The 27,762-nt window shown below is 34.4% G+C and overlaps 1 protein-coding gene across 1 annotated transcript; it reads left to right on the top strand.

Annotated features, from left to right (window-relative positions):
* Nucleotides 1–16,640: 16,640 nt before the first annotated feature.
* LOC141695003 (uncharacterized) lies at nt 16,641–17,132 on the top strand. The gene has a single exon (XM_074499242.1). It carries the CDS (start codon nt 16,641–16,643, stop codon nt 17,130–17,132), a length of 492 nt encoding a protein of 163 aa, XP_074355343.1.
* Nucleotides 17,133–27,762: the final 10,630 nt, after the last annotated feature.

The raw sequence follows: 27,762 nt of genomic DNA, 5'->3' as shown, positions 1-27,762 counted from the left end.
ATGTGGGTATGTTTGGTGAATATTTGGCACGGGTTGAATCTAAGAATACTAAGTAAGGATTGTTTCTTGTGGAGAGAAGATATGTTAGGTTTGTAATTACTGGTGAACTGCATGTTGACCGTGCAGGGTTAAGGGTTGGTATTGGTTGTATTACCATCTTCCTGCCACACACACGAATACTCTCTCTTTTGGAATCTACACATTGACCCTAAACTTATTTATAGTTTACTCCATGACTCTAACACTGCCCTGCACCGTTTTTAATTTTTTTTTATTTTTTTTTAATTTTTTTAGTATACATATATAGGCCTTTACACTGCGGAGAACCATCTTATAGAGAACCGTGGAGAACCATTATTTTTATCATAAAATCTCATCATAAATTGTAATTTTTTATTTTAAAAAATGTAAAATTCGATGCTAATCTAGAATATAAATATAATAAAAAATTTAACAATTAAAATTTGATAAAATTACTTGATTTTAAATTTGATTCTACAGTAGAATAATTTGATTCTACTGTGATTCTGCTATAGAACCAATTTAAATTTTTTCAATGATTTTTTAAATAAAAATTGTGTAACTTCGATTTTTAACTTGGTAATTAAAATTTTTAACTATCTATGATGAAAAATAAAATAAATTATATATTTTATATTTTTTAAGTAATGATTCTCCACGATTCTCTACATAAGAGGGTACTCCATGGAGTGCTATCCATATATATCGTTATTTTTGACGTTGTTACGATGTTATTTTTATTTTTAATAGTTTGTTATAATATTGTTGTAACAAATACGTATATATTAAGAATTATATGGATGATAAATTAAATTACAGCTATATGTAGTATAATTTCTGATCATATTTAATCTATGTTTATATCATTTTGTCTTATTTTGTTATTTCAATACTAGTAGAGCAGTGTAATCCTTTTATATTTATGATTGCTTTTATCTCTAATCATATTCTATTTAGAATTGTATTAGGACATTATATTGCAATTGGTGTTTGAATTGTATTAGAACAATGTAATTATTTTTTATTTATAATTGTATCAAGAATCAACTTATTCTGATAAGATATCTAGAGTCCCAATCAAGAGAGAATTTTTTATATAGAGAACCAGAGAGAACCATCATCCCAACCATTCATTTTTCAACCGCGTGGATGCAGTGACATTTTTGTAATTATAAGCAACTTTAAGCCTATTATGAAAAAGTTTAAAACCATATTCCTTTCGTTTTGCAACCGTCGGTAAGAACATATACGACCTTCGTTTTGTAATAATGTTGTATTTGTAAATGAACTAAGTACTAACCTGATTCTATGGTAGAATCAAAAGTTGTGTTTTTTGGTTGTGATTCCTAGTGAAATGTGATGAAAGATTGTTCTTATGCAAATGAGTAATTGGAGTTGTAGATAGCTAGTGTGCATTGTTAGGTCACACACACTGTAGAGGGGGTGAATACAGTGTATAGTACACTCAAATCGTACTTTAAGAACTTAAGTAACAGAAAACAAACTTTATTGAAACAATAAATTCTGTTACAGTATGGAACTGTTACCTCTCAGTGATGAACAAATATCACGAGAGCTGCTAGGGTTACAATGAATAATCTTTTCTAATAATGATAACACTTATAGTGTAAACCCTATATATGTGTTTATATACTACACAGTTACAAGATAATCGCTAATTGATATGGAATATAATTCTGCTTCCTAAAATATATCAATCAGATATCTTTTCTTCCAAGTATTCCATTCTTCACGGAATTCCTTCTTCATGCATATCTCTTCTTATGTTTATCTTGATCTTCTTTCCTTTAATCAGCTACTGTCCTTATCTGATTGTCCTTCAGCACTTAAGTTCTGATATCTATCTTCTGACGATTATCTCCTGATAACATATGTACTGATATCCTTAAGTCCTGACTTCCAGTATAAGTACTGATCAACAGTTAAGTACTGATTTATCCTGTTCAAGTAAGATCTGAAAGCTAAACATAAAACATATTAGTCATGACATTATCAAATATATCTAACAATCTCCCCCAACTTGTAAATTAACATAATATACAAGTTTAACAGATATTTGATGATGTCAAAAACATTAAGTACAAATGCATGAGAATTAGACTAGATAACTACAACTTACAGTCCTTAAAGCTTTTACCAATTTCAACTTCTGATAACAACTTCAGTCTGTATAAACATCAGAATTTAAGCAGTTGTAGATCTTCGACTTGGCTTCATCATTTTCTGATCTATCTGATGTCAGGAGTTGTTCTGAGATATTTCTTCAACAAACATTTCTCAGCATATCTGAGTTCATCAATCATTATCCTTTTGACATTTTTAAGCTCTGCAGTATCTTCACCAGTTTGAAAGATTGCAGCTCTGAGATCATTGATCTTTGCTTTTCTCAACTCCTGATCTAGTCTTATGACATAAGATTTGTCAGACTCTAGATTGAATTCAAGTCCCTTAATACCAAGATATGTTATGATCTGTGCAGTATTAGGCTTCATATCAACAATATCACCATTGTGATCTCTGTACTTTGGAACATATATGCTGCCAGACTTAACAGAATAAAGCCTTTTCTGTCTCTGAATCTGTTCTTTTAAGTAGTTTGCAGCAGTCTCTGTTATTCTGTCATCCACTTGAAGTAAGAAAAGTACATGCTCCAATTCTTCAAAATACTTCAATGAAATGACATTTTGTCTTATATGATAAACCCTACCATCTGTCATGAAATACAACATGATGTATCCTTTCAAGTAGGTATGGTAAACCATCTGTACAGATTCCAGTTGATTCAATCTCTCAGGAGTTGCTCCAATACCTGGTTCACTCAAGGAAGTTGGATCATTGGTAGTGTTGTGTACTCTTCTTTCATCAGCAATTCCCAATCCAGTTTTATCTCTAGCTTCCTTTCCAGTAACTACTCTTGCTTCAAAACCACTTGCAGTAGTCTTCAAAGATTGAGTCTGTTTTGCTTTAGTGAATCCTGGTAGGAGTGTCTTTGATCTATTTTCTGATATCAAGTTAACTTGAGCTCTGTCAGAGGTTACTTGCTTCTTCTGAATATCAGAACTTACAATTTCTTGACTCTGAACAACTTGAGCCATGTTAGAGGTTGTTTTAAGAACTTTTCTTGAAGTCAGAGCAAGATCATCTTTTTCATCAGTAATTTCTTCTTCCTCAGGAGGTACATAAACCTTGATAGGTTCACCAACCTTTTCTTTACCCTTGGATCTTGGATCTATCTGTGGTTGTGATCTAGCCAACGTTGCTTCAGTATGTGTCCTTTCTTTGATCACAATGCCTTTGAGTTTTGGAAGTGACTTTTTACCAGAAGCTTCAGATTTAGATGTGACTTTCTCTGATTTAAGTCTGGCTTCTTCTTCCTTTAAACTTTCCAAGTCCATTCCTGGATTTTCTTGAAGAAATAACTGTCTTGACATTTCCTCATCAAGATCTAGAAGTTCATCAGAACTTATCCTTTTACCAGCAGCAGAACTTATTCTTTTCCCAGTATCAGAACTTGTCCTGTGACTAGCTTGTCTTGATGTAAACCTTCTACCTTGACTATGACCGCTACCCATTCCAGAGTATCCTTGATCATCATTTCCATCATCCTTTCCTTGCAGTGTCTTGTTAGTGTTGCATTTGGACTTAATTACCTTCTCCCCCTTTTTGGCATCAGCAGGTAGTAAAAGAGAGATAAGTAATTCCACTGAGGATTGGATTTCAGTAAGTTGCGATTGCTGAAAAGCTTGATTTGTCAGAATGTCATCAATCTGAGCTTGTTGTTTCTCTTGAGTTTTCTCAATATAAGCAATCCTGTCAATGGTAGGTTGAAAGAACTTTTTCTTATCAATTTTCCAAACTTTTTCTTGTTTGATAAAGTTCTCCTGAATCTTGTGTAGCTCTGCATGAGTAGTTGAATGAAGACCTTGTAGATGTTTAATACTCAATGCAGTGACTCTAAGCTGGGTTTTTAAATCATCAGAATTTAACATTTCATCAGCTTTAGTCAAGTGCTCAGCAAGATGTATTGCAGTTGGAACACATGAAACTGAGTTCCATTCCTTAGTCCACTCCTGACCTGCAGGAGTTTCACTCCAAGGTACTGGTGCATCCCCGATAACAAACTCCTTTACTAGTTCAGACTTAGGAAGAGTCTGTTGAGGAGTATATCCTGAAGGACCTGCTTCATCAGCATCTACAGTTGGAGCAGCTTCACCAGTATCTCCAGTATTTGCAGCATCAGAACTTAAAGAATTAGTATCTTCTGATAAGACAACAGTGTGAGTAGCAATGGAGGCTTCAGCATCCTCTAATTGCTGATCTGATACTAAGTTCTGATCAACAACCATATCCTGATGCTCACCTAAAGTCTGATCATCAGCATCTTGATGCAGAGAAGGTGTTGTTGATAACTCTGGAGTTTGAACAGCATCAGTAACAGGTGTTGTGGAAGGATTATTTGCTGTTGGAGCTTCTAAGAGAAATACTTCAGACACAACCAAGTGTTGAACATCAATATCAACACTTGTGCCTGGATCAACAAGAGACACAGATGGTGAGTTAGCCTTGTCAGATACAGCTTCCTGAGATGGAGTTGATGGAGAAGAAGTGACTGGAGCAAATTCCTTGTCTTGTGAGATCAGAGATTCCTGATCCCCTTCCTCTTCATCATCTGAAACTGGCCTTTGTGCCCTCTGTTTCTTGTACTTCCTTGTTGATTTGGATTCCTTGGGAGTTTCAGGAACTATCATTCGTCTAAGCCTCTTGAGACGCCTAGAACCCCCAATTTCAGAATCCTTCTGAGAAATCTCTTTCTCAGCTTCAGAAACAACAGGTTCTCTAGAAGAAACCTGTTCCTCAGAATCAGATTCATCTCTCAATACAATCCTCCTTCTCTTTTGAGATGTTTGAGGAACATTCTTTGTCCTCTTTGGCTTGGAAGATGAAGGTTTCACAGTAGGTGCTGAAGATGAAGGTCGAGCAGTCTTTGAAGTTGAGAGATAGGATTTGAGATATGTTCTGAGGGTAGGTTGAGTAGAATGAGAGGTAGGTACTGAGGTTGATAGATTTTGGGTGTTTGGAGTTGGTTGGACATCAGAGTAAACAGATCTATAAGTATCAGGATCAGCATTTACCAGGATCTGTTTTACAGACTTAGGAATCTGTAATGGTCTAACCACTTTTTTCTTAGTATCAGTATTTACCAGGTCATTAAAGTATCATTTTGCAACCTTAAAAGGTGGGGTTTGAGTGCTGACTAAATGAGGTTCATCAGTACAGTAAGTGTAAATAAGTTGACAGAATCTAGCAAAATAAACAACATCTCGATCCTCTGTCATCCTATCCCCAATAAAACCAATTATTCCAGTTGCAAAATCAAAATGAGTTTGATGAATAATAGCATACCCTATGTGCTGACTCAGAATTGGGATAACATCAAAATTTGAACATTTGTTCCCAAAAGCTTTGGTGATGCAATCAAAGAAGAAACTCCATTCTCTTCTGATATTAGCCCGTTTCAACTGTCCAAGTTTCGTCAGACTCTTTTCATATCCCAATTCAGCCATTAACTCCCGAAGGGCTGAGTCTTCTGGAATTGAGAAAGTACAATCTTCTGGAAGATGTAAAGCCCTGCGTACTGTACCAGGAGTGACTACAAAGGATGAATCACCCACTTGGAAGATAATACTGGGAGTTCCACGTTGACCACCATCATCAAAAAGTCTAGTTCTCCAAAACCTCAGAACTTGTTGGCTTGAAAAGAATTCAGGCTGTGTTAATGCATACCCAACCTTACTATGTGCAAGAAGATCTTGCACAAAGTGCAATTCAGATGGAGCTTCAGTGTGATCAAGAACTGCAATATAGTTGTTGGGGACAAACTTAGCTCCATCAATGATTAAATCCTTTGGTGCCATATGAAAAAAAAATTGAGATTCAAGTATGCCTGTTAGGTGTTTGAGATAATGTCTGTATGAAAAACCAACGTGAGAAAGAAAGGGAAAGAGAGTAAAAGTAAGGAGAGAGATAAAATATAAAGAAAATAAAAGATTAAAGAAATCTTCTCTCTGTTGTACTTATACTCTGAACAAAAATGTTACCGTTGGACACCTGACAGACATGCAGTAATAACGGACAGTTACTGGGCTCGAGAAAACAGGAATCATTACTTACCCAGTTGCCTAGTTTCAAGGAAAAACCGTTCCATTTATCAAGAGAAATAGTTTTAATTCAAAATTTAAACCGTTAGCACTGATTGAATTATTTTTCACTGCATCATTGATATTCTGAAAATACATCACATGAAAATGACCAAGATAAATTAGATAAGTAAGTGCTGAAAATGAATCAGAACTTAATATAAAACAAAATTTACACGGTCGTCAGAATATCAATCAGGATTTATCAACACAAGATAAAATAACTCAGAGACAAAATATTGAAGTAAAAACAACTTTCATTAATATATCAAGACAATACATTTATGAAATGGAAATTACATCAATACTTATACAAGATTTTCCCTAAGCTTCTAATCCTAACATCAACAGCCTTAGTCCTAGCTAAGAAGCCTGACAAAGCTGATGATGAAGAAAAACAGGAAGAAGACGAGATTAAGTCATCTTCTTCTTCCTACTCTCGACAAACAGAATGGCGAGTCGGATGATTCGCTCTTGCTGGCGGAGAGCTTCCAGCCTTTCCTCCTCCCATCGCTCCAGATGGCGATGGTAGTCCTATAGAAGAACAGAAGGTGTGTCAGTACCTCCTGTGGGACAGAGTCCCATATCTCCTCAGGAATGGTTGTGACATGCCATTCCTGCTGCCACTCGGCACAACTTAGCTCCATATTGAAGTTTTGGTAGTTCAAAAACATGTTGTATCTGACCATTGTGTTTTTGAAAGAAGAAGTATGAAGATAAGTGTGTGAGAAGAATTTGATGGAAAGACTGATGTGAAGTGGCTACTTATATAGGCAAGAGAATGCCAGGAGACGCAAAGAAATTGAATGCTGACAGGTAGAATTAATTCTACCTCTTCTCCCTAGACTTTGAAAAAGAATAACATTCATTGGAAAGAGGAATCATGGTTTAAAACGCACAAGAAACAAGAAACAGTGGACTGTTCAAGTACGAATACCATTAATCCTAATCATAGTGACTATTAATCTTCCACTTCAACATATTCTAGTTCGAACTGAGACTGTTATCAAATTTTATTCACAGATAAGCCAAGTAAAGGATTAGACTGAGAAATCAGAACTTAGACCTATACCAGAACTTAATAGTCATCAGAACATAATTTCTTAACTCGAAAAAGGAATGCCCATCTTAGTAAATCCTCGTACAAGTTCTGAGTTATAGACTTCAGAACTTAATCATCAGAACGTGTAACTAGAACTTGTCCTCAGAATTTGTGCAATAATGACACAATGACTGTTTATCTAAAATAACATAGACCACCACAGAAATTTTCATCATTCAGATGGAGTGATTAGTGTGTGCATTAAGCTAAATAACAGACAAAGAGTAAAGTCTGATTCACTTCAGTACATCTTAGAAATAAGGCATAACTAAAATTTTGCTAAAGAGCTGTCATTGTCCTGAAACCTACTGATGAATGAGTTCATGCTTGAGTCCACCTCAACTGTTTTGTGCTAATTTTATGCATCTTTTGAAATTCTATTTTACAGTGGCTTCTCAGTGTAAGTGAGTCACGACTGTGTATCAGAATTTATGCTATTATCAGAGTATTTCACCAGTAATCATAGAGTGTGAAAAGTCACCAAGAAAATATTTTGCTTTTCTAATGCATATCTACTTAATACCAGCAGTGCACTTGGGTCATCCCTTCCACATTTTTACTCTAGATCTCAAAGGAGTACCTGATTTTATTCTTTGATCTTTTTGCTTTTTCTTTTGATAAGTGAGGTTTATCAGCACTTAGTACATTCAGCAGTTTTACTAGTATCAGAACTTAACAGATGAGTAGCATTATTCTAATTTGTGACTTAGTAATAAGATATACAAAGTAAACTTAACTAAGCTCAATTATCAGAATTTGCTAGTATCATAGGGTTTCCACTGAAATAATTACTTCTTACATGGAATCATATGTTTATTGAAGACTACTAGGTCAGTATCTAGCACAGTTATCCTCATAGGATTGAATAGGTACTTGAACAGACATATCACTTATCAGAGTTTAGAAATATATATCAGACAACAGTCAGTACTTAAAGATATTTATCAATTAAGCACAGAATATACAATGAGATTAATTCTGTAAATACTGAGCATAAAGTCTGATAACACAGAACAAGACTAAGCAGATTTAGAGAAAGAACCTGAAACCATTCCAAGTTCATTTACCAATCTTGTAAAAGTATCTTCACACAGTGGTTTTGTAAAGATATCTGCAAGTTGTTGATATGTGGGAACAAAATGCAATTCCACTGTACCTTCATCCACATGTTCCCTGATGAAGTGGTACCTGATGCTGATGTGCTTTGTCATTGAGTGTTGAACTGGATTACCTGTCATAGCAATAGCACTTTGATTATCACAGTAAATAGGGATTTTGAAATATGTTAACCCATAATCCAGTAACTGATTCTTCATCCAAAGAATCTGTGCACAACAGCTTCCTGCAGCAATATACTCTGCTTCTGCAGTTGATGTGGAAATTGACTTTTGTTTCTTGCTGTACCAAGAAACCAATCTGCCTCCAAGAAATTGACAGCTTCCACTTGTGCTTTTCCTGTCAATTTTGCAACCTGCAAAATCTGCATCTGAGTAACCTATTAGTTTAAAATCTGATTCTCTAGGGTACCATAATCCCAGAGCAGCTGTTCCTTTAAGATACTTAAAGATTCTTTTTACAGCTGTTAAGTGAGGTTCTCTTGGATCTGCTTGAAATCTTGCACAAAGACAGGTAGCATATATGATATCAGGTCTACTAGCAGTTAGATAGAGTAGAGAGCCAATCATACCTCTGTAGTCAGTAATATCTACTGATTTACCGGTATCCTTATCCAGTTTTGTCGCAGTGGCCATTGGAGTGGATGCACTTGAACAATCTTGCATTCCAAATTTCTTCAGCAAGTTTCTGGTGTACTTGGTTTGACAAATAAAAGTGCCTTCCTCATTCTGCTTGACTTGAATGCCCAGAAAATAGCTAAGTCCCCCCATCATACTCATCTGATATCTTGACTGCATTAGTTTGGCAAACTTTTTGCAAAGTTTGTCATTTGTAGATCCAAAAATGATATCATCAACATAAATCTGGACCAGAAGTAAGTCCTTTCCATGGTTGAGGTAGAACAGTGTTTTGTCTATTGTCCCTCTGTTGAATCCACTTTTCAGAAGAAACTGAGCTAAAGTCTCATACCATGCTCTAGGAGCTTACTTAAGTCCATAAAGTGCTTTATCAAGCCTGTAGACATAATCTGGATGTTTGGTATCTACAAAACCTGGAGGTTGTTCAACATATACCTCCTCCTCCAATTCTCCATTGAGAAAAGCACTTTTCACATCCATTTGAAAGACAATAAACTTTTTGTGAGCAGCATAAGCCAAGAATATCCTTATGGCTTCTAACCTAGCAACTGGTGCAAATGTTTGTTTCTTTCAAATTCATTCAACTCTTCCTGCATTGCTTGCACCCAATCAGCATCTTGAAGAGCTTCTTCCACTTTCTTTGGCTCAGTCTGAGAGAGAAAAGAATTGTAAAGACATTCATTTGAAGTACCTGTTCTAGTTCTGACACCTGCATCAGGATTTCCAATTATCAAATCAGGTGTATGTGATTTTGTCCACTTCCTTGCAGATGGAAGGTTTTCTCTAGAACTGGATGCTCCCCCAAGATCCATGCTATTTTCATTTTCATTTTCTGATGCTCCCCCTGAAAATATGCTCTCTGAGTTGGATTCTTCAGTATTTAGATTTTCAGCACTATCAGAACTTGGCTTATCAGAACTTGACGAATCAGAACTTGAAGAGCCAGATGCATGTTCTGATGTTTCTTGAGATGTGGTAGGATCTTGAGTATTCTCCCCCTGCATAGGTGCATCTTCCTTTGACGTAGTCTCCACAGTTTCAATAATATCAGAGTTTAATCCATCAGAGTTTACAGTATAAGGACTTAGATTGTCAGGATTTTCTGTATCAGAATTTGAGTCTTCATTTTCAAATCTCAGCTGATCATGGTTAATGAAATCTTCAAGACCAGTAATCTTTTTGTCATCAAAAGAGACATTGATAGATTCCATGACCACTTTTGTTCTCAAATTATAGACTCTGAAGGCTTTTGTGGAAAGTGGATATCCAACAAAGATTCCTTCATCAGCTTTTAGATCAAACTTTGATAGCTGTTCAGGATGAGTCTTGAGAACAAAACACTTGCATCCAAATACATGAAAATATTTCAGATTTGGCTTCTTTTTCTTCACCATCTCATATGGTGTTTTTCCATGCTTGTTAATGAGTGTTGCATTTTGAGTAAAACAAGCAGTCTGCACAGCTTCAGCCCAGAAATAGGTTGGAAGCTTTGCTTCTTCAAGCATTGTACGTGCAGCTTCAATGAGAGTTCTATTCTTCCTTTCAACAACTCCATTTTGCTGTGGAGTTCCAGGAGCAGAAAATTCCTGCTTTATTCCATGGCTTTTGCAGAACTCTTCCATTATCAAATTCTTGAACTCAGTGCCATTATCACTTCTTAAAACTTTTACAGAATCTTTGACCATTTTATCCAGATGTTTGATATGATCAATCAAAGTTGATGCAGTTTCACTTTTTGTATGCAAGAAATACACCCATGTGTATCTGGTGAACTCATCCACTATGACCAACGCATACTTCTTCTTTGCAATAGACATGACATTTACTGGACCAAATAGATCAACATGTAGTAGATGATAAGGCTCAAGAATTGATGATTCAGTCTTGCTCTTGATTGAAGATTTTCTTTGTTTGGCTTTCTGACATGAATCACAAAGACCATCATGAGCAAATACTTTGTTTGGCAATCCTCTCACAAGATCTTTCTTGACCAGTTCATTTATATTGTTGAAATTTAAATGAGAGAGTTTCTTATGCCAATTCCAGCTTTCTTCAATTGATGCTCTACTCATCAGACAGATTGCAGAACCATCAGTACTTGTTGAAAGCTTAGCTTCATAAATGTTACCACGCCTGTATCCTTTCAGAACAACTTTGCCTTTAGATTTACTCACTATTTCACAGTGTTCTTCAAAGAAATCAACATGATAACCTCTGTCACAGAGTTGACTTATACTCAGTAGGTTGTGTTTAAGTCCTGAGACTAGAGCTACTTGTTTAATTATGACATTTCCAAGATTGATATTGCCATATCCCAATGTTTTTCCAATGTTGCCATCTCCATAAGAAACACTTGGGCCAGCTTTCTCCACAAAATCTGATAGCAGGGCCTTATTTCCAGTCATATATCCTGAACATCCACTGTCCAGAACTAGAATATTTTTCCTGTTGCCCTGCAATCACAAAGACCACTAATTATTAATTTTAAGGACCCGGACTTGCTTGGATCCTTTGGCCTTATTAAGTTTGTTAACATTTGCAGCGGATTTAGCATCAGAGTTTATGTTAACATTTTTCTTATCAGAACTTACACTATCAGACTTTGAATCAGAATTTACACTAGAAGGAACAATGGAAACTTTCTTCAAAGAAGGTTTTATTTGATAATAATCATAGTACAAACTATGATATTCCTTACAAGTATAAATGGAATGCCATAAACTACCATAATGAAAATAAGGATTTTGTGGTTTGTATCTAACAAACTGACTCTTAACTCCTGATTTTGAAGGTAAGGAGTTAATATTCTTATTCTTCCTGCAAAAAGAAGCCAGATGGTTAGAACTTCCACAGTTATGACATGTTTTCCTAGGAGCATCAGGAACATGTTTATAATCATTGCTTTTATTCACACCTTCCTTTCCATCCTATTTTTCCTAGGTGATTTTACCTTGTTTGCATTCTTGACATCTTTCAGCTTATGCTTAAGCTGCTTCTTTGTCATTAAGCCTATGTTCACTTCAGCTGTCTTTTCCTGTTTTAGTTTATCAGAAGTTAATTTCTTTGTAACTTCTGATTTTTCATTTTCAGACTTTACAGTTACAAACTTAACAGGTTTTAACTTTGGCTTTTGTTTATCAACAGACTTAATTTCTTCAGTTCCTTTATCTTTCTTATCTTCTCCATAACCTAAGCCCTCTTTCCACTTTCCACTACTTAGAAAATTTTGAGTTGTTTTGCCAGAGTTAGTCCAAGTCCTGATAATCTCTCTTTCCTTTTCTAACTCAGTTTTTAGAGATTCATTTAATTTTAGCACTTCATTCCTAACATAAAAAGCATCATCTCTATCCTTCTGAGTTTGATGGAACATGACTAACTCTTTTTCTAAGAAATCATTTCTTTTCTTAAATGCAAGATTTTCAGAAGTTAATCTTTCACATGTTAAAGTTTGATCTCTATAGCTAACAAACATGGTTTTAAGATATCTTCTCAACTCATTAATATCATCAGTATGAAAAGCATAAGTAGTCTGAGGTACCTTTGTTTCAGCAGCTTCAGAACTGCTCTCAGCACTTTCTTTATCAACATTTGCCATCAATACATAGTTTTCCTCACTTTCAGAGTCTGAGGTGTCTGTCCAGCTTTTCTGCTTTGTGACAAGAGCCTTGCCTTTGTCACCCTTTACCTTCTTGCAGTCAGGAGATATGTGGCCTTTCTCACCATAGTTATAGCATTTAACATTGGTGTAATCTCCTCTGTCAGACTTTCCTCCTCTGCCTTCAGATCTTCTGAAATTCTTCTTATCAGAACTTATGCCTTTCCTGGAAAACTTCTTTCCCTTCCTGAACTTCCTGTATGCAATCTTTGTGATTCCTTTCACCATAAGAGCACACATCTTCATCATCTCCTCATCAGCATCAGTCTCAGGCAAGCTTTCAGAATCTGAGTCATCATCACTCTCAGAACTTGATGACTCAGTATAAGACTTTATGAAAAGAGCTTTACCCTTGTCTTTCTTTGAGGAAGCTGCTTTGGGGAATTCTTCTTCAGCCTTAAGAGCAACTGTCCTTGACTTTCCTCCTTTCCTCTTGCTTCTTTGTTCCATCTCCAGCTCATGAGTCTTGAGCATTCCATAGATTTCGTCAAGAGTTGTTTCATCAAGATTGTAGTTGTCTCTTATTGTCGTTGCCTTCAAATCCCAGCATTCAGGAAGAGCTAACAGGAACTTAAGGTTTGAATCTTCAAGATCATACTCTTTATCAACCAATGACAAATCATTCAAAAGTTTGACAAATCTATCATATAAATCATTCAATGACTCATTAGTCTTTGAGTCAAAGTGTTCATACTCTTGAGTGAGTATTGTCTTCCTATTCTTCTTAATTGTGTCAGTTCCTTGACACCTTGTTTCCAGAGCATCCCTTATCTCCTTAGCAGTCTTGCAGTTGATTACCCTGTTTGACATTACATTATCAATGGCACTATGCAGTAACTGTCGTACCTTAGCATCCTTAGCAATTGATGCTATGTCTTCAGCAGTATAATCACTCTTCTCCTTTGGTACGGTCTTTGCTGCTTCACCTGCAACTGCAACAGCGAGTTTGGTTGGTTTGTGAGGGCCTTCCTTGATTCTATCAAGGTATTCTGGATCTGTTACTTCCAGGAACATGGTCATCCTTACCTTCCATATGGGATATTCAGATGGTCTCAGTATGGGAACTCTGATGGTCTCATACCGACTCTGAATTTGTGTCTTTGGTGGTTCCTCAGTTTTGGTAGGCTTAGTTGGAGTTTCTGTGTCCGACATGATTGTGTTTGGATCTTTAACTGTATGTATGTTAACAGATAGGATCTGATACCAATTGTTAGGTCACACACACACTGTAGAGGGGGTGAATACAGTGTATAGTACACTCAAATAGAACTTTAAGAACTTAAGTAACAGAAAACAAACTTTATTAAAACAATAAACTCTGTTACAGTATGGAACTGTTACCTCTCAGTGATGAACAAATATCACGAGAGCTGCTAGGGTTACAATGAATAATCTTTTCTAATAATGATAACACTTATAGTGTAAACCCTATATCTGTGTTTATATACTACACAGTTACAAGATAATCGCTAATTGATATGGAATATAATTCTGCTTCCTAAAATATATCAATCAGATATCTTTTCTTCCAAGTATTCCATTCTTCACGGAATTCCTTCTTCATGCATATCTCTTCTTATGTTTATCTTGATCTTCTTTCCTTTAATCAGCTACTGTCCTTATCTGATTGTCCTTCAACACTTAAGTTCTGATATCTATCTTCTGACGATTATCTCCTGATAACATATGTACTGATATCCTTAAGTCCTGACTTCCAGTATAAGTACTGATCAACAGTTAAGTACTGATTTATCCTGTTCAAGTAAGATCTGAAAGCTAAACATAAAACATATTAGCCATGACATTATCAAATATATCTAACATGCATATACAGGGCCGACCCTTGGGTAAGGCGACCAAGGCGGCCGCCTAGGGCACCACCGCGCATAGGGACACCAAAATATTTCAATAACATATGTATATAGGTGTATTTATTTTTTATATTATTTATTTTTTTATTTTTTATATTTTAAAATACTAATTTTAATTAGAATACATTAACATATATGTGATTGGGGTGTTGGATTTTAAACGCAGCGGCGCATGGAAAAACATTTTTTACACATATAAAATCCAAATAAAAGCATACAGATCATGAATAAAAATTCGAGGGATCGAATCTAACCTTTAAAATAATTCGGAGACAACGATCAGAGTTCCTTAGCAGTTGCTCCTCAAGTGTGAAGCACTCCACCGGTATCCACCAAGAAAACGATGTTAAGGAGGAGGAAGGAGGTGGAGAGAATTGGGTTTTCCAAAATTTTTGGGTTTTTGGGGTTCGCGGGTTGAATAAAAATAGGGTCTATAATAGTGTATTTATAGGCAAAATTTTCAGCTGAAATTTTCCCATAAATATTATTATTATCCCATTCATTATTCTCATTAATAATTAAAACACCTTTTAATTATTAATCCTTTTTCTAAACACTTTAGAAATAATTCTCTCTCTTGATTTAATTTCCAAAAATTAAATCGTTAATTAATAATATTAAGAACTTTTCTTAATTAATTTATAATCAATTAAATCTCATTTAATCAATTATTAAATTTGCCAAATAATTATTTATTTCACAAATAAATAATTATTAGCCATTATTAATTAATTCCTCCACCATAAAATCATTCTCTTTTTATGGTGTGACCCTGTAGGTTCAATATTAAGCCGGTAGTAGAAATAAATAATAATAAAACTATTTTATCATTATTTATATAAATTCTCTAATTTATTAAATATGATTAATTAATTAATCACATATATTTTACATCGTGAGGGATACTTATCAGCATATCGCGACTATCCGGATAATATGAATTCACTGCTTAGAATACCAAGAACCTATTCAGTGAATAGTTACCGTACAATAAACTCCTTCTACCCTACAATGTCCCGATTAAATACAAGACATGGATCTCGTGTCAAGCCTATCTAATTCAATCACTTGCTTACCATTTACTATGCGTAGTTCTATGCAAATTAGAAACTCCTTTCTAATTTCATTTACTCTGGCCAGAGATTCCTGAACTAGCATAAGTGGATCAGCCTTGAACATTCGCTTCCTTCACTGGAAGGGGTAGATCCTTTATTGATCATACACTATCTTCGTGTACAAATTCCTATACCCAGTAGAGCCCTAATAATTGTCCCCAGAGACTAAGAACTAAACCAAAGCATAGTTCAGTGTACACAAGATGACTATGATGACCTCAAGTCTAAGGATACTTGTACAACTATCACTATGTGAACAACTGCTGACACGTGAGTGAACTCCATCAGTTGTTCAGCTGTGCAAGTCATGTTCAGTGAACTTATTCTATAATAAGCACCTACATACTAGCTATAGTGTCACCACACAAATGTCTATGAGAATAGACATCCTTCATAATGAAGCAAGCATAGTATGTACCGATCTTTGCGGATTATTAATTACCAGTTAGTAATCCTATGACCAGGAACTATTTAAGTTTAGAGTTATCATCTTTTTAGGTCTCACTATTATGATCTCATCATAATCCATAAAAAGCTTTACTCTAAACTATGGTATATCTTATTTAAACACTTAAATAGATAGAGCCCGTAATAAAAACAAAACAAGTCTTTTATTAATATCAATGAAATCAAAACAGATTACATAAAAAGTTATTCCTAAATCCTAATACATGATTGGACTTAGGACATATTCCTTTCATGGGGGACATATTAAAATTTTAAAATATATTATTATCTTTGTGATAACTTTATTTTAAAATTAAAATATAATTTACTTTAATTTACTTTAAAAATATAATTAATAAATTTATTTAATAAACAAAACAAAGTAAAAATGTGAAAGGTTTGGAGAAATTGAGTTTTTGGACTATGCGCGTCTATACCCATTACCCCAGATGGCCAGATGAAGTCATATAAGGAAAAAATTGGGTTTTTATTTAACCTGAAGAAGCATTTATCTGGTGATGATGAGGGGTTAAAATCTTGTTGCATGAAGCTTGAGGGATTTCTTAGACATGATATGCGATATGATATTGTTGGCGCAGAGTTGTTTAACGAGTTACTAGTGCTTCGAATGGTAATACCCGATGAGATAACAAAGGCAATAAATGTGCTTAATTATTTAAGTTCTAGTTCAAGACAAATAAATTATCCAAATGCTTGGATAGCTTATAGAATCGTTGTGACCATTCCTGTTACAGTGGTAGAGGCAGAAAGGACATTTTCTAGATTGAAACTGATCAAATCTTATCTCCGCTCTTCGATGTCTGAAGATAGACTTAATGGATTTGCTTTATTGTCTATTGAAAGTGAGCTGGAAAGTTCTCTAGATTATAGCAAAATCATAGAGAGATTCACATCTCAAAAGCGTAGAAAAAAGTTTCAAAATCAATAAAGGTAAACTCATTTTTATAACTTTATTTTGACATTGTTGTGTACTAGTAATGATGACTGTTCTATATTCATGATACTACATCAGTGGCTTGCAGGAGATTATTACAGGAGGTTGAAAACTTGGATATTTAGCGTACAAGAAATTCATTATATTCACTTGCTACTTTAGATTCAAATAAGTTTTCTTTTATACAATGAATATATCTTATTGTGATTTTTTGGTTATGAATATAGGGCACCATTTTTGAATCCCGCCTAGGGCACCCAAATATATAGGGTCGGCCCTGTAGATATAGTTTATATCACATCCTATATGTACTTATCCTAAATATAATATTATATCACGTACCAGGTTTAACAACATATATGCCTCAACTATATGAGAGTGTTATGAGATAAAGTTGATAAAAAGGTTGAAGATGTGAACCGAGATATAAAAACATATGAGGCATGCCTGCAAAAGAGAGGGGAGCACCGAAATGCTCTTCGCGGGGCTGATTTTCTCAAGGAGAAACTGAGGTATCTATTTCTGATTCCAATTTCTTTCTAATTGCAGCTACTTGTATAATTCTCAGGCTGCTATTTGTTTGTTCGCTCTTGAATTAACTCTTTTTTATTTCAGGCATCTATTTATACTAATCTTTTTCATTCCTCATGCCTATTAATTCTTCAGACTGATTTCATATTTTTTATTTTAATTTGACTTGAGTTGTTTGGACTTGTCAATTATATAGAATCGAACTGAATCATAAATTGTATAGGGGTTGAATCAGTATATACTGAAAAGGAAAGAATCATTACAGAGCATCTAGATGCCAGCACGTTCTCTGTATTAGACTCTAACAGGTAGATTGCATGATTATTGAATTCAGTAAGACAAAAACTGTAAGATTTAGTGAATCACTAAACTAGATGTGTGATCTATTCCGTGAAATAACTCGAATTTCAAATCATTTTTGCAAAAAAAAACTGATTGGGAAATCAATATGAGAAATGTGATAATAAAAAATTGTTCCAACATTTCCCAAGGAAAAATTGACAATATGTTCTAAAAATTTCCAAATTGTCTACTACTTTTAAGTGGACGGACCTAGTGAGTGACTGTCCATAGAATGTCAGTGTCATTAAGATTGGACAGAGTACCCATCACTTTTCCGTTATACAATGCAGCGGGGGTGTGGTACAACCAACTACTATATATGTAAAACATCTGATCAGCACCAATGTGTACGTGCGCTACCCAATAAGTACTCCATATTTAGCAAGCATGAGATAATGATAATATTTATAGTAATGTGGGTGTCTATTCAGATGTAGTTATATCAATCTTACCTTTTTTGTTCTGCTTGTATCAGGTAGAAAAGGCTTTATTTTGGGACATACATGAATGTGATAGCTAGACAAACAAAATTTCGTTTTGAGATGGACAAATGACACTTCCTGTAATCTTGATATTATTGTATGATGGGACATAATCAGTGTGCGGATACAATTCTCACATGCAAAATCTCCACTTGATTTCCTGCTTCGACAGACAACCTTTTATTAGCTGGCTATCAGCTTACATCTCAAATCCTGGCTATCATCTTGGTTCTACAAATTCTGTATTAGAGTACATACTAAAAACGTTGTTTGTACTATTAGCTTACGATAGGAAAGGTCTATCTAAACCAAGATGAACAAGGTTTGTAAATTTTAGAAATTTATTTTAGAGTTATGCTAATTTTTAATCACAAGAAGTTTATTCCTGATTTTCATCTCAATTATGTCAACTATCTGATTTTTGTTGTGTTTTTTTGTAGTTATTCCGTAGTTATAAATAATTTTAAAATTCAAACAAGTTTCATCTTATAGTCTTCTTTTACGCATAATAAGCCAACACGGGATAAATGACTTGTTATTATTCTCAACAAGAAAATATGGCAAGATTCAAATGATGCCACTATATAACAGTCTGAACTCTGAAACTTCTTAATTCTAATTACTTTCAAATTCGAACATAGATGAATTCATGGAGTAATTTTACCACAGAAACATTACAAAATCTATCAAGATCACTTTCTGTTAATTTCCAACCTACAAATAAATATAATTTACCACTTCACAAAATAATTATGATATTTGGTTTATAATATAGTGTGCACTATAAGAAAACTGAGTACATACAAATTTGGGTTCTATAATAAAATAATAGTTTGTGAATATATTTGTTTTTTAAGTTAGTAGTCTCTACATTAAGGGAATAACAAATATTATACTTATAAATTTTATTCTAGATTAGAATAAAAAAATCCTCTAAAAAATGTCATAATGATGGATAAAAAATTATAAAAAATGGTCTAGATATGAAAATCCACCTGGAACCAAAATTTATGCTACACTACAATTAAGGGAGAAGAAATAAATAAAAATGTGGTTCTACAACCACTAGAGTCAAAAAATATTTATAAAAATACTTAAAATTATATATTTAATAATTTTAGTATCACAATAATGCAAAAACACATTAAAAATAAGAAAGTTTGAAGCTCACAGTTCAAAACTATAATAATATCATCATTGCTGCTATGGGGTTTATACCACCAATTAACAATAGGACACTACATATTTACCACTTCAGCTTATAAGTAGTAGTTCGATGTTCAGTGTCTTGGTGCTAATATGTTTGATCTGAGCAAAAAGATTTAGAGAACAAAAAAGTGGCCTATATGCAGGAAGATTTGCGAAAAGCAGAGGGGATGATAACAAAACATCGTGCAATCGGTTATGTTCCTAGAAAATTTTTCGGGTGCATTGGGGGTTGAAGCTCTCTCGCAGTTTTAAACATATTTCTAGCTTTGCAATATATAATTTAATTTTGGTCTTCGTTTCCATTTTGTGTGTATATGCACTTTACAAATCCTTGTATGCTCAATATCTTGTAGGCTAGTAGTATAAGAAACTTGAATGCCGAGAAGTAAGAACAAGGGAATTATCTAATTGCAATGGCATAATCTCATTTAAAACTCCGCATTTAACCACAAAATTCACAATGATTGAACCTGTAAAGAGTTCAAATGAATACCATAAGGATCATGGGGCGAGCAAGGATCTTCTAACACAAACAAGTAGCTACATAAAAATCTACATCTTTAAAGAAACAGGAAATTAAAAAGGTTTTACTCTTGGAACTGCTCATATTCTTTTATGCCTGACTGTCCCATCCGCTGATTGTGAATGAATTGAGAGATTATCAGCAGACTAATAATCAATTACTCTAGTAGACCAACTAAGAATTGGGAGCTAATATAGATGATATATTATAATTAATCCTCATCTTTGATTTTAAGGCCTGTGAGCTTAGATTCATTTGCATCTTCAACACCCGCTTCACCAGCCTCCACAGTATAATCTTCGCCTTCTGGATCATTATCATCTTAATAAAGCATGCATAGCAAAAGAAATTTTAAACATATCATTAATCTCAACTACCTCGTCAGAAATATAATTAGCATTAAAGTTAAGCAAGTTGAACCCAAGTTTGGCTATAATAATTGACTAATCTACTAACTAAGAGCTGGGATCAAATATATGGCACTAAAGATTATAGCATGATGCTTAACAATTTTTAAACTATGGGTTTGTCACCTGACAAAAACTACACTCCAATTACTGCATATCCGATAAAACCAACTTTCTCAAATTACCCAGAAGAAGCTAAACTAAAAATAATATGAGTAAACACTTCATAAATCTAGACAACTGAATAACTATTTACGAAATCACTGTACTTCCTAGAGTCTAACAGTGATAACACTAGAACCATCATACAAAATTCAGAAACTATGCACCAAATTTAAAAAGGATATAATGTAGAATTTAGCATGTCTAAATCTGTAACACAATTATTTCCTACTTAAATCATCTAATTTTTTTCTAAAAGTAGAAAGAGTCTAATAAAACAAGAATACGAAATTTAAAAATAATCTTAAGAAACAAAAACGCACAAACTTGCGGTTGATGACATTCTTAGAGTAAAAACGCCATGGATACTTCTTAAAATATAAATGCCAACAACAACGATGAAATCATTTTTTCATTACTAATATAAAAAAAATACTTAAATGTCAAAAAAACATAAAAATTAGGAACAATAAAAGACACAAATTTTGCAGCATTAATATGAATAAGAAAGTGAGGCAGTAATATTACAAACAAGAACAACTACAAAATGGTATATATCTTAAAATTCTATAATAGAACTAAACTTTTTGTTGTAGAAAAAACTCAACTAGCTAATTACTTAATTTGATTCAATAATATAAGAACCAGAAGGCAACCTAGACATTTGAGCCCAAGACTTCCATTACCAATATGAAAAATACTAAATATTAAAAGCAACCATAAATAATAACAAGTATTAAAAACACAAATTATAAGAACGAGTGAGCGCTCGTATTACAAATAAGAAAAAATTATAAAAAAAGTATTTGTATTGAAATTCTACAATATAATAAAAACTCTAAAAAATTATTTGATTTTTATATATATATGTGATTTATGGTGTACCGGGTTGTCCGCGTGGTTAATTATGGAGTCATATTGAATTGTTTTCACTTTTAAAAGTGGATCTAGTGCAAATTTATTTGCATAAATATTTGAAATGTCTTTAAAATTGTTTTTATGGTTTTACAATTACATTAATTATTTTTAGGATTTTATAAAATTGAGAAATCAATATTTTATTGATTATTTATCTTTAAATGATTTTCTGATTACTTTTATTTGTAAAATCCATAGTTGATTCTAGAATTCTTCAAAAATTATGAAACTCATATTTATTTATGTTTGGAATATTTCGAGAATTGTAAAATTATTATGGAAATTTTCGGGATTAATTTCACCCGCGCGTCGATTCGTTTGAATGTTAAAATCGGGTATAAATTGTGTTCCAGAAATTATTTTAAAATTACGAAATTTATGTTTTTATTTACTTCGGGATATTTATAACATTTAAAGACTATTTTCATGATTTTCTGAAATTGTTCTAAGTGCAGTTCGGTTCGTTAATTATGAAAAGCGGGTATAAAGCATGATTCAAAAGTACTTTAAAAATTATGGAAAATTTATTTTATTAGTTTTGGAATATTTATGAAATTTTAAGACTATTTTAATATTATTTTGATTAATATTTAGCGGCATATTGTACTATTAAATTCGATTAAAACAGATCGAATTGGGCTTGCAGTCAATTAAAAAGACAACACGTGTCCTATTAATCGGACACGTGGCTTATGCACAGCTTAGCAGGAGGTTAATCAGCTTGTTTTTGGGGGAGAAACATTAACATTTCTCAAATCCCTCGATCTCTCCTCTCTCTCTATCTCGTCTCTCTCTCAAATCTCTCCTGCCCCCTTTTCGTTTTTGCCTCTTTGCTCGGTGAATTACATCTCGTTCCCCTCCTTTCTTATCTTCGCGTTCATTCTCTGTGCCTTTCCTTGATTCTCCTGTGCCGCTGTTGTTTCCTGTGAGCCGCCGCCTTAGTACTTGGCTTGGCTGGTTTGGTTCTTGTGCAAGTGATATATGTATATTTGTAACTGTGTGTGTGTGTCAGTCCTTGTGTGCGTGTGTCCGTGCTCGGTTATTTCCAGTTGCCGCCGCTGTCCCTCGCTGTTCCGGCGAGGAGATTTTGGTGGTGCGTGGCTCGTGTTTGCGTATATAGCTGCCCTGTATTTTCTTTCTGTTCCTTGCGCGTGCGGCGCGTATAGATGTTACTGTTGGCCCTATTTGTTTTTGCAGATTGTAAACAGGGAATTATTATATAAATTTTTATGATACTTTTCTGCAGGATCGAATTTTGATGACTTTCGTGAGATAAATAATAAAGTTATGCGGGAATTGTTAGTAATTAATCGGTGAAAATTTGTATGGAAACGCGAAATTAATCGGGCACCGACAAATTTTTACCGCCATCGACGATGAGCCTCGGCGAGTCGACGGTGGACAGTGATGATCCAATTCTGAGTCCTAATACGAATAAAAATATAAAATACGAATATTAGTAGTAATTGAATAATATCGGTGATTGGGATTGTGATTGGAATTGTCGTTGATGTTATTGTGTTTGAGATTTGACGTCGATTGGTGTTTCGACGGGTAGTCCGATAAACAAAGGAAACGCTGCCCGATTTCCGGGAAATCAACTATGGAAATGCGGGAGCGTATCCGATAATTATCGGGACGTCGAATGAATATATATATGCCTATACTTTATACGAACGTGATTGTATGTTGTGGTAAATGTTCTGTCCAAAACTCAGTAACCCTAATTTCGTAAAATGACAAGTATACGTATTTTTTGAAAATGAACACTTAACCGATTTCGAGAACGTGAACTCTAATTGTGGTTTGTGTTATTATAATATGAATGATTACGAGTCGAAATATGCTATCGTCTGGGTAGGTGATTAGCGAGGATATGTCAAGCATAACTGGGTATCTAACATAGAGTATTTCGACCCTGTAGGTTCTAGTCGGAAAACCGAAAGTGGATAATGGACTGGAGATAACCTAGTGGTCAGTTGACGAGCTCAGTAGAGTTTCAACGGAAAAACCTGAGTGTCGAAGTCGAATCCAATGGGATCTAGTGGTTGGACGTTAAAGCCTGAGCGACAGACTCGGCTCAGAATTGATCAGTAATAGTTGTAAAGCCCTGTAAGGCAAGTACTTCCGAACTTTTCTTCTAGATATATTGCAAATATATTTTCGAACTGTTTCATAACATGTCGCTACTATTCAAAATAATCCATGATTTATATTGCAAGTGCTATAAACAATTTACCCTTGAACCCTGATTTTTCTTGATCTTGAACCGTAAGCCTTGTTCTTTGTAAACCATCTTTTGTTGAACATCAGATACCAAATCACACAAATACGATACTACTCCCCAAATGTAAAACTACCAAACACCAAACACTGGAACAAAATTGTTTGAAAACACATAAACTTTTATACTCCGACCATTCTTTATAACGTCAAAGAACCATATCTTGAAAAGTCATTATTTGTCTAATACCCGATCCTTTTACAGACTGAAAACGGTTTCTTATACATATCCTGATATACCCTTGTGGTATCCATAAGTTTCCTTCCGTTCTTATTCAAATGTTTAACCACCATTGATTATGATCTTGTTTTATTGAATTATATTGTTTATCATATTGAACTGCTTTAGAATTGGATAGTTTTTTTATATATGTGGACCAGATTCGTGGTCAGACCATATCAATGGTCAAGTTAGGCCAATGTGTGCCTTGAATCCAGTAATTAGAGCAGTGTTGTGTGCTTTGCTCGGGGTTAGTACGTGAGTGATCAACAGCCTAACCTTGGTTTTAAAACTTAAAATGAATATCCAATTCTAACGATTGTTAACAATAAACTTGATTCTTCTGAATCATTCCATTTGAACATTGCTTAACCTCAGTTCTCACTGTTATGACTTGCTGAGCTGGTTAGCTCACCCTTGCGATTCTTTTTATATATTTTACAGTTGAAAAGGATATGGATGATAGTGAAGTTCCTCAGTCCAAAGTGCGGGCTAAGGTTCCAGTTGAGTTGGATCGAGCTAGCAAGGAGCTTCATACGGTAGAGAGTTAGTAAGATTGTAAGAATAATTTTATTATCCGTTGTAAGTTAAATTGGTTGGGATTCGGTACGTTGTAATAAAAGTCAAGGTTGTGGCTTGTTTTCATACTTTAACTTATTGCGGTCCATGGTTATGTAAAGCAGGGTCATTGCAAATAATATTTCTTATACAGGTTTATATATTGTGTACGTATTGTGGACCCCAAACTTCTGACCCGGGTTTGGAGGGCGCCACAGGTTGGTATTAGAGCTACAGGTTATAAGTCAGTGAAACAAGCCTAGATTGTTGGGATTGGGTAGAGGGTTAGGATTAGGAATAGGAAATAAAAAGATAAGACGTTGTGAGGTTGAGTGCGATTGTATAGTAGGTCTCCGGTGCGGTTCGTGTTGCGATTCGGGATTCTTAGCTTGCGATGTGATTTCCAGACAACGGCAATGGCAGATTCTGATTTACTGGTATCATCTGATCGTTTGGAGCCTTCCGTTCGAGGATCTTCATCTTCTCCCAGATTTGAATTGCACCTTGTTCTTCTATCAATATTAATAGTATTACCTTCTGTTGTAACAGTTATACCTCTTCAAGCTATTCTACGCTATTCCACCACCTCTTGATATGAGACTACCTATTTAAGAACCTCCATATGTGTATTCTTATTTTACTAGACATTCCGCTGTGAGTGTATCTTTTCAGTTTACTTTACACCCTGTTCTATACCCCAGTTTAAAACTTGTCCTATGAAGCAACAGTACCTACGAGGATGGGTTCGGGAGTTACAGTAAATGGTGAGTATTTGAGATATAAGTAAAAGTGAGAAGGAGTTTAGAAAGAAGATTCACGTGTCTCGGAGGATAGCTGTTACCAGATTAAATGGAGCTACTAGTAAATAGGCCACTCGTGAGTGGTTGTGGGATGGATTAGATGAATTATGAAAAAAGTTAGAGAGAAAAGTATAAATTTGGAATATTTATAGAATTAAATGATGGTGCTATGATAAATGCGATATGCAAAGTAGTGATGTGAGCAAATTTTTGTTCTATGAAATAGACTTGTTGACTATTGGATAGTCTGTTCCACTTAACGATTGCAAAGTTGATGATGGAAGTATTACCAGTATGGGAGCTTTGATGGGAAGCTACGAATAAACTAACATGCAACGACAACTGAAGTTTTCGTCGATTAAGGAAGGAAAATGGACCCAATGAAGGAGAGAAGATAAATGGACCTTTGTATGATCCTTTCTTTAATTTGGTACTTTGTTATACATCGGAAGGACAACAACCAACTCATATAGTAAGGACAACCAAGTGTGTGATTTTCAAAATTTTCTTAAACAAATTCTCGAAAGAGATTTTCTTAACAAATTTTCAAAGGCTGCTTTAATATAATAAGTTTTAAACCTTGGTTGTCAAGTTACTACTTGAGTTTCTTGTTTGTTAAAAGACTTGGATTACCTGGAAGGATACTTATTTCAGACTTAGTATTGTTAATTCAGAGAACCAAGTAACCCGTGGTTATGAAGAAGCTGATTATTCCTAACGGTAAGGTGCAAATATGGTTTGACAAGATTAATAACAGAATCTGCGTATGGAGTAATCATTCATCCAGTTGCAGAGACCATTAAGGTTTAAAGAATTTATTGATTAACAGAAGCCTGGGTATGACCGAAGAAGATTTGGAAGATTTCCAGACTTTTCTAAAAAAAATATTATTAATAAAAAGATCGTTATGTTGAATGATTCGGAGTTATTCTGAATTAAAAAGAGGAAACTTGAGGGTATCCGGTAAGGACGTCGTTATGATTGAATTGTTAAAGTATTATACGTGTAAGTGCGATGTTAAAGACGCAAGACGTAACAAGTAAGAATTTACCATAATGCTTAATTTGCGAAGGCATTTCAACGTACTTTTTAAAGTTATTATATGGAACAATGGGAATATGATTGAACAAGCTGGAAAAAAAATGAATACAAGTGAAATGTGGATGGTGACCAATGGTGTTATTCTTATCTTCAGTATTACAGCGTATATTCCTTTTTAATTCAAAAAAATATATGAACTTTTTTTTCTTAAAAACTCCTTAGGATGATATCAAAAAGAAGGGTATTGCATTCCTTTCAAATTTAATTATTTCCCTCAAGTTTTGCTTTCTGATTGGGACAAACAGTGTTATGGTAAGACACTTTGTCAGAATGACGAAGAGTCGGGTGGGACGCTACCTAATCATGTGTTGTATGCCATATGGTATGAACGACTGGCCATCTTAAGTACCAATGTGGTTGTCTCATTCATATCCAAATCCTTGTTTCTTCATTCTTTTTAACTCTAATTTTTGTTGAATTATGAATCTTTCTAGTTGCTTCATTGTACTGTCGTTCTTTGCAAGAATTTTTCCAACAGAAATCAATGTACTATGGACCAAGCAGGCAAAGTTCCATCTACCTCTCAAGGGCATATGGCGAGAATTGCAAATCATTAACCCAGTCAGGGATGCACTAAGAATCAAGGGAATCTACTCCAATAAGGAATACGTCTTCGAGAACGAGAATATGCGATTTTCCTGTGAAGTATTTTATTCAGAATACGGACGTGATGACATGGATGATTATGGTGAATACCTTATGCGTTAAAGTATTAAAAGATGTGAGTGAAACTTAATTGTTTATCTCTCAAGGTTTTGTTGATAAGATGAATTACCCTGTTGAATTGATAAGATTAGGAACAAAGGACTAACAAGTCAAGAACGTGAAATTGTTGAACAAGTTAGTACCAATGGTGGAATTGAGATTCCTGGCAATAAGTTGTGAAGAATTGATATCATGGAAGATAAGAGGATATGACATTATTCTAAGGAATGGATTAACTATTAAAGCGCGATGTCCAGACAGACCGTCATGATGAAAAGATAATTCTGAGGACACTAAATGAGAATATGATGAGGTTTAAAGGATGAAGGAAGGTGAAGAACTTGATTAACAATAATTTAAGATTAAAAGGTTATAGTGACCAA

The sequence above is a fragment of the Apium graveolens genome, chromosome 2, assembly GCF_009905375.1.
Source record: "Apium graveolens cultivar Ventura chromosome 2, ASM990537v1, whole genome shotgun sequence".
Classification (NCBI taxonomy): domain Eukaryota; kingdom Viridiplantae; phylum Streptophyta; class Magnoliopsida; order Apiales; family Apiaceae; genus Apium; species Apium graveolens.
The sequence above is the reverse complement of the archived record's forward strand: the minus strand, read 5'-3'. Positions and strand labels throughout refer to the sequence as shown.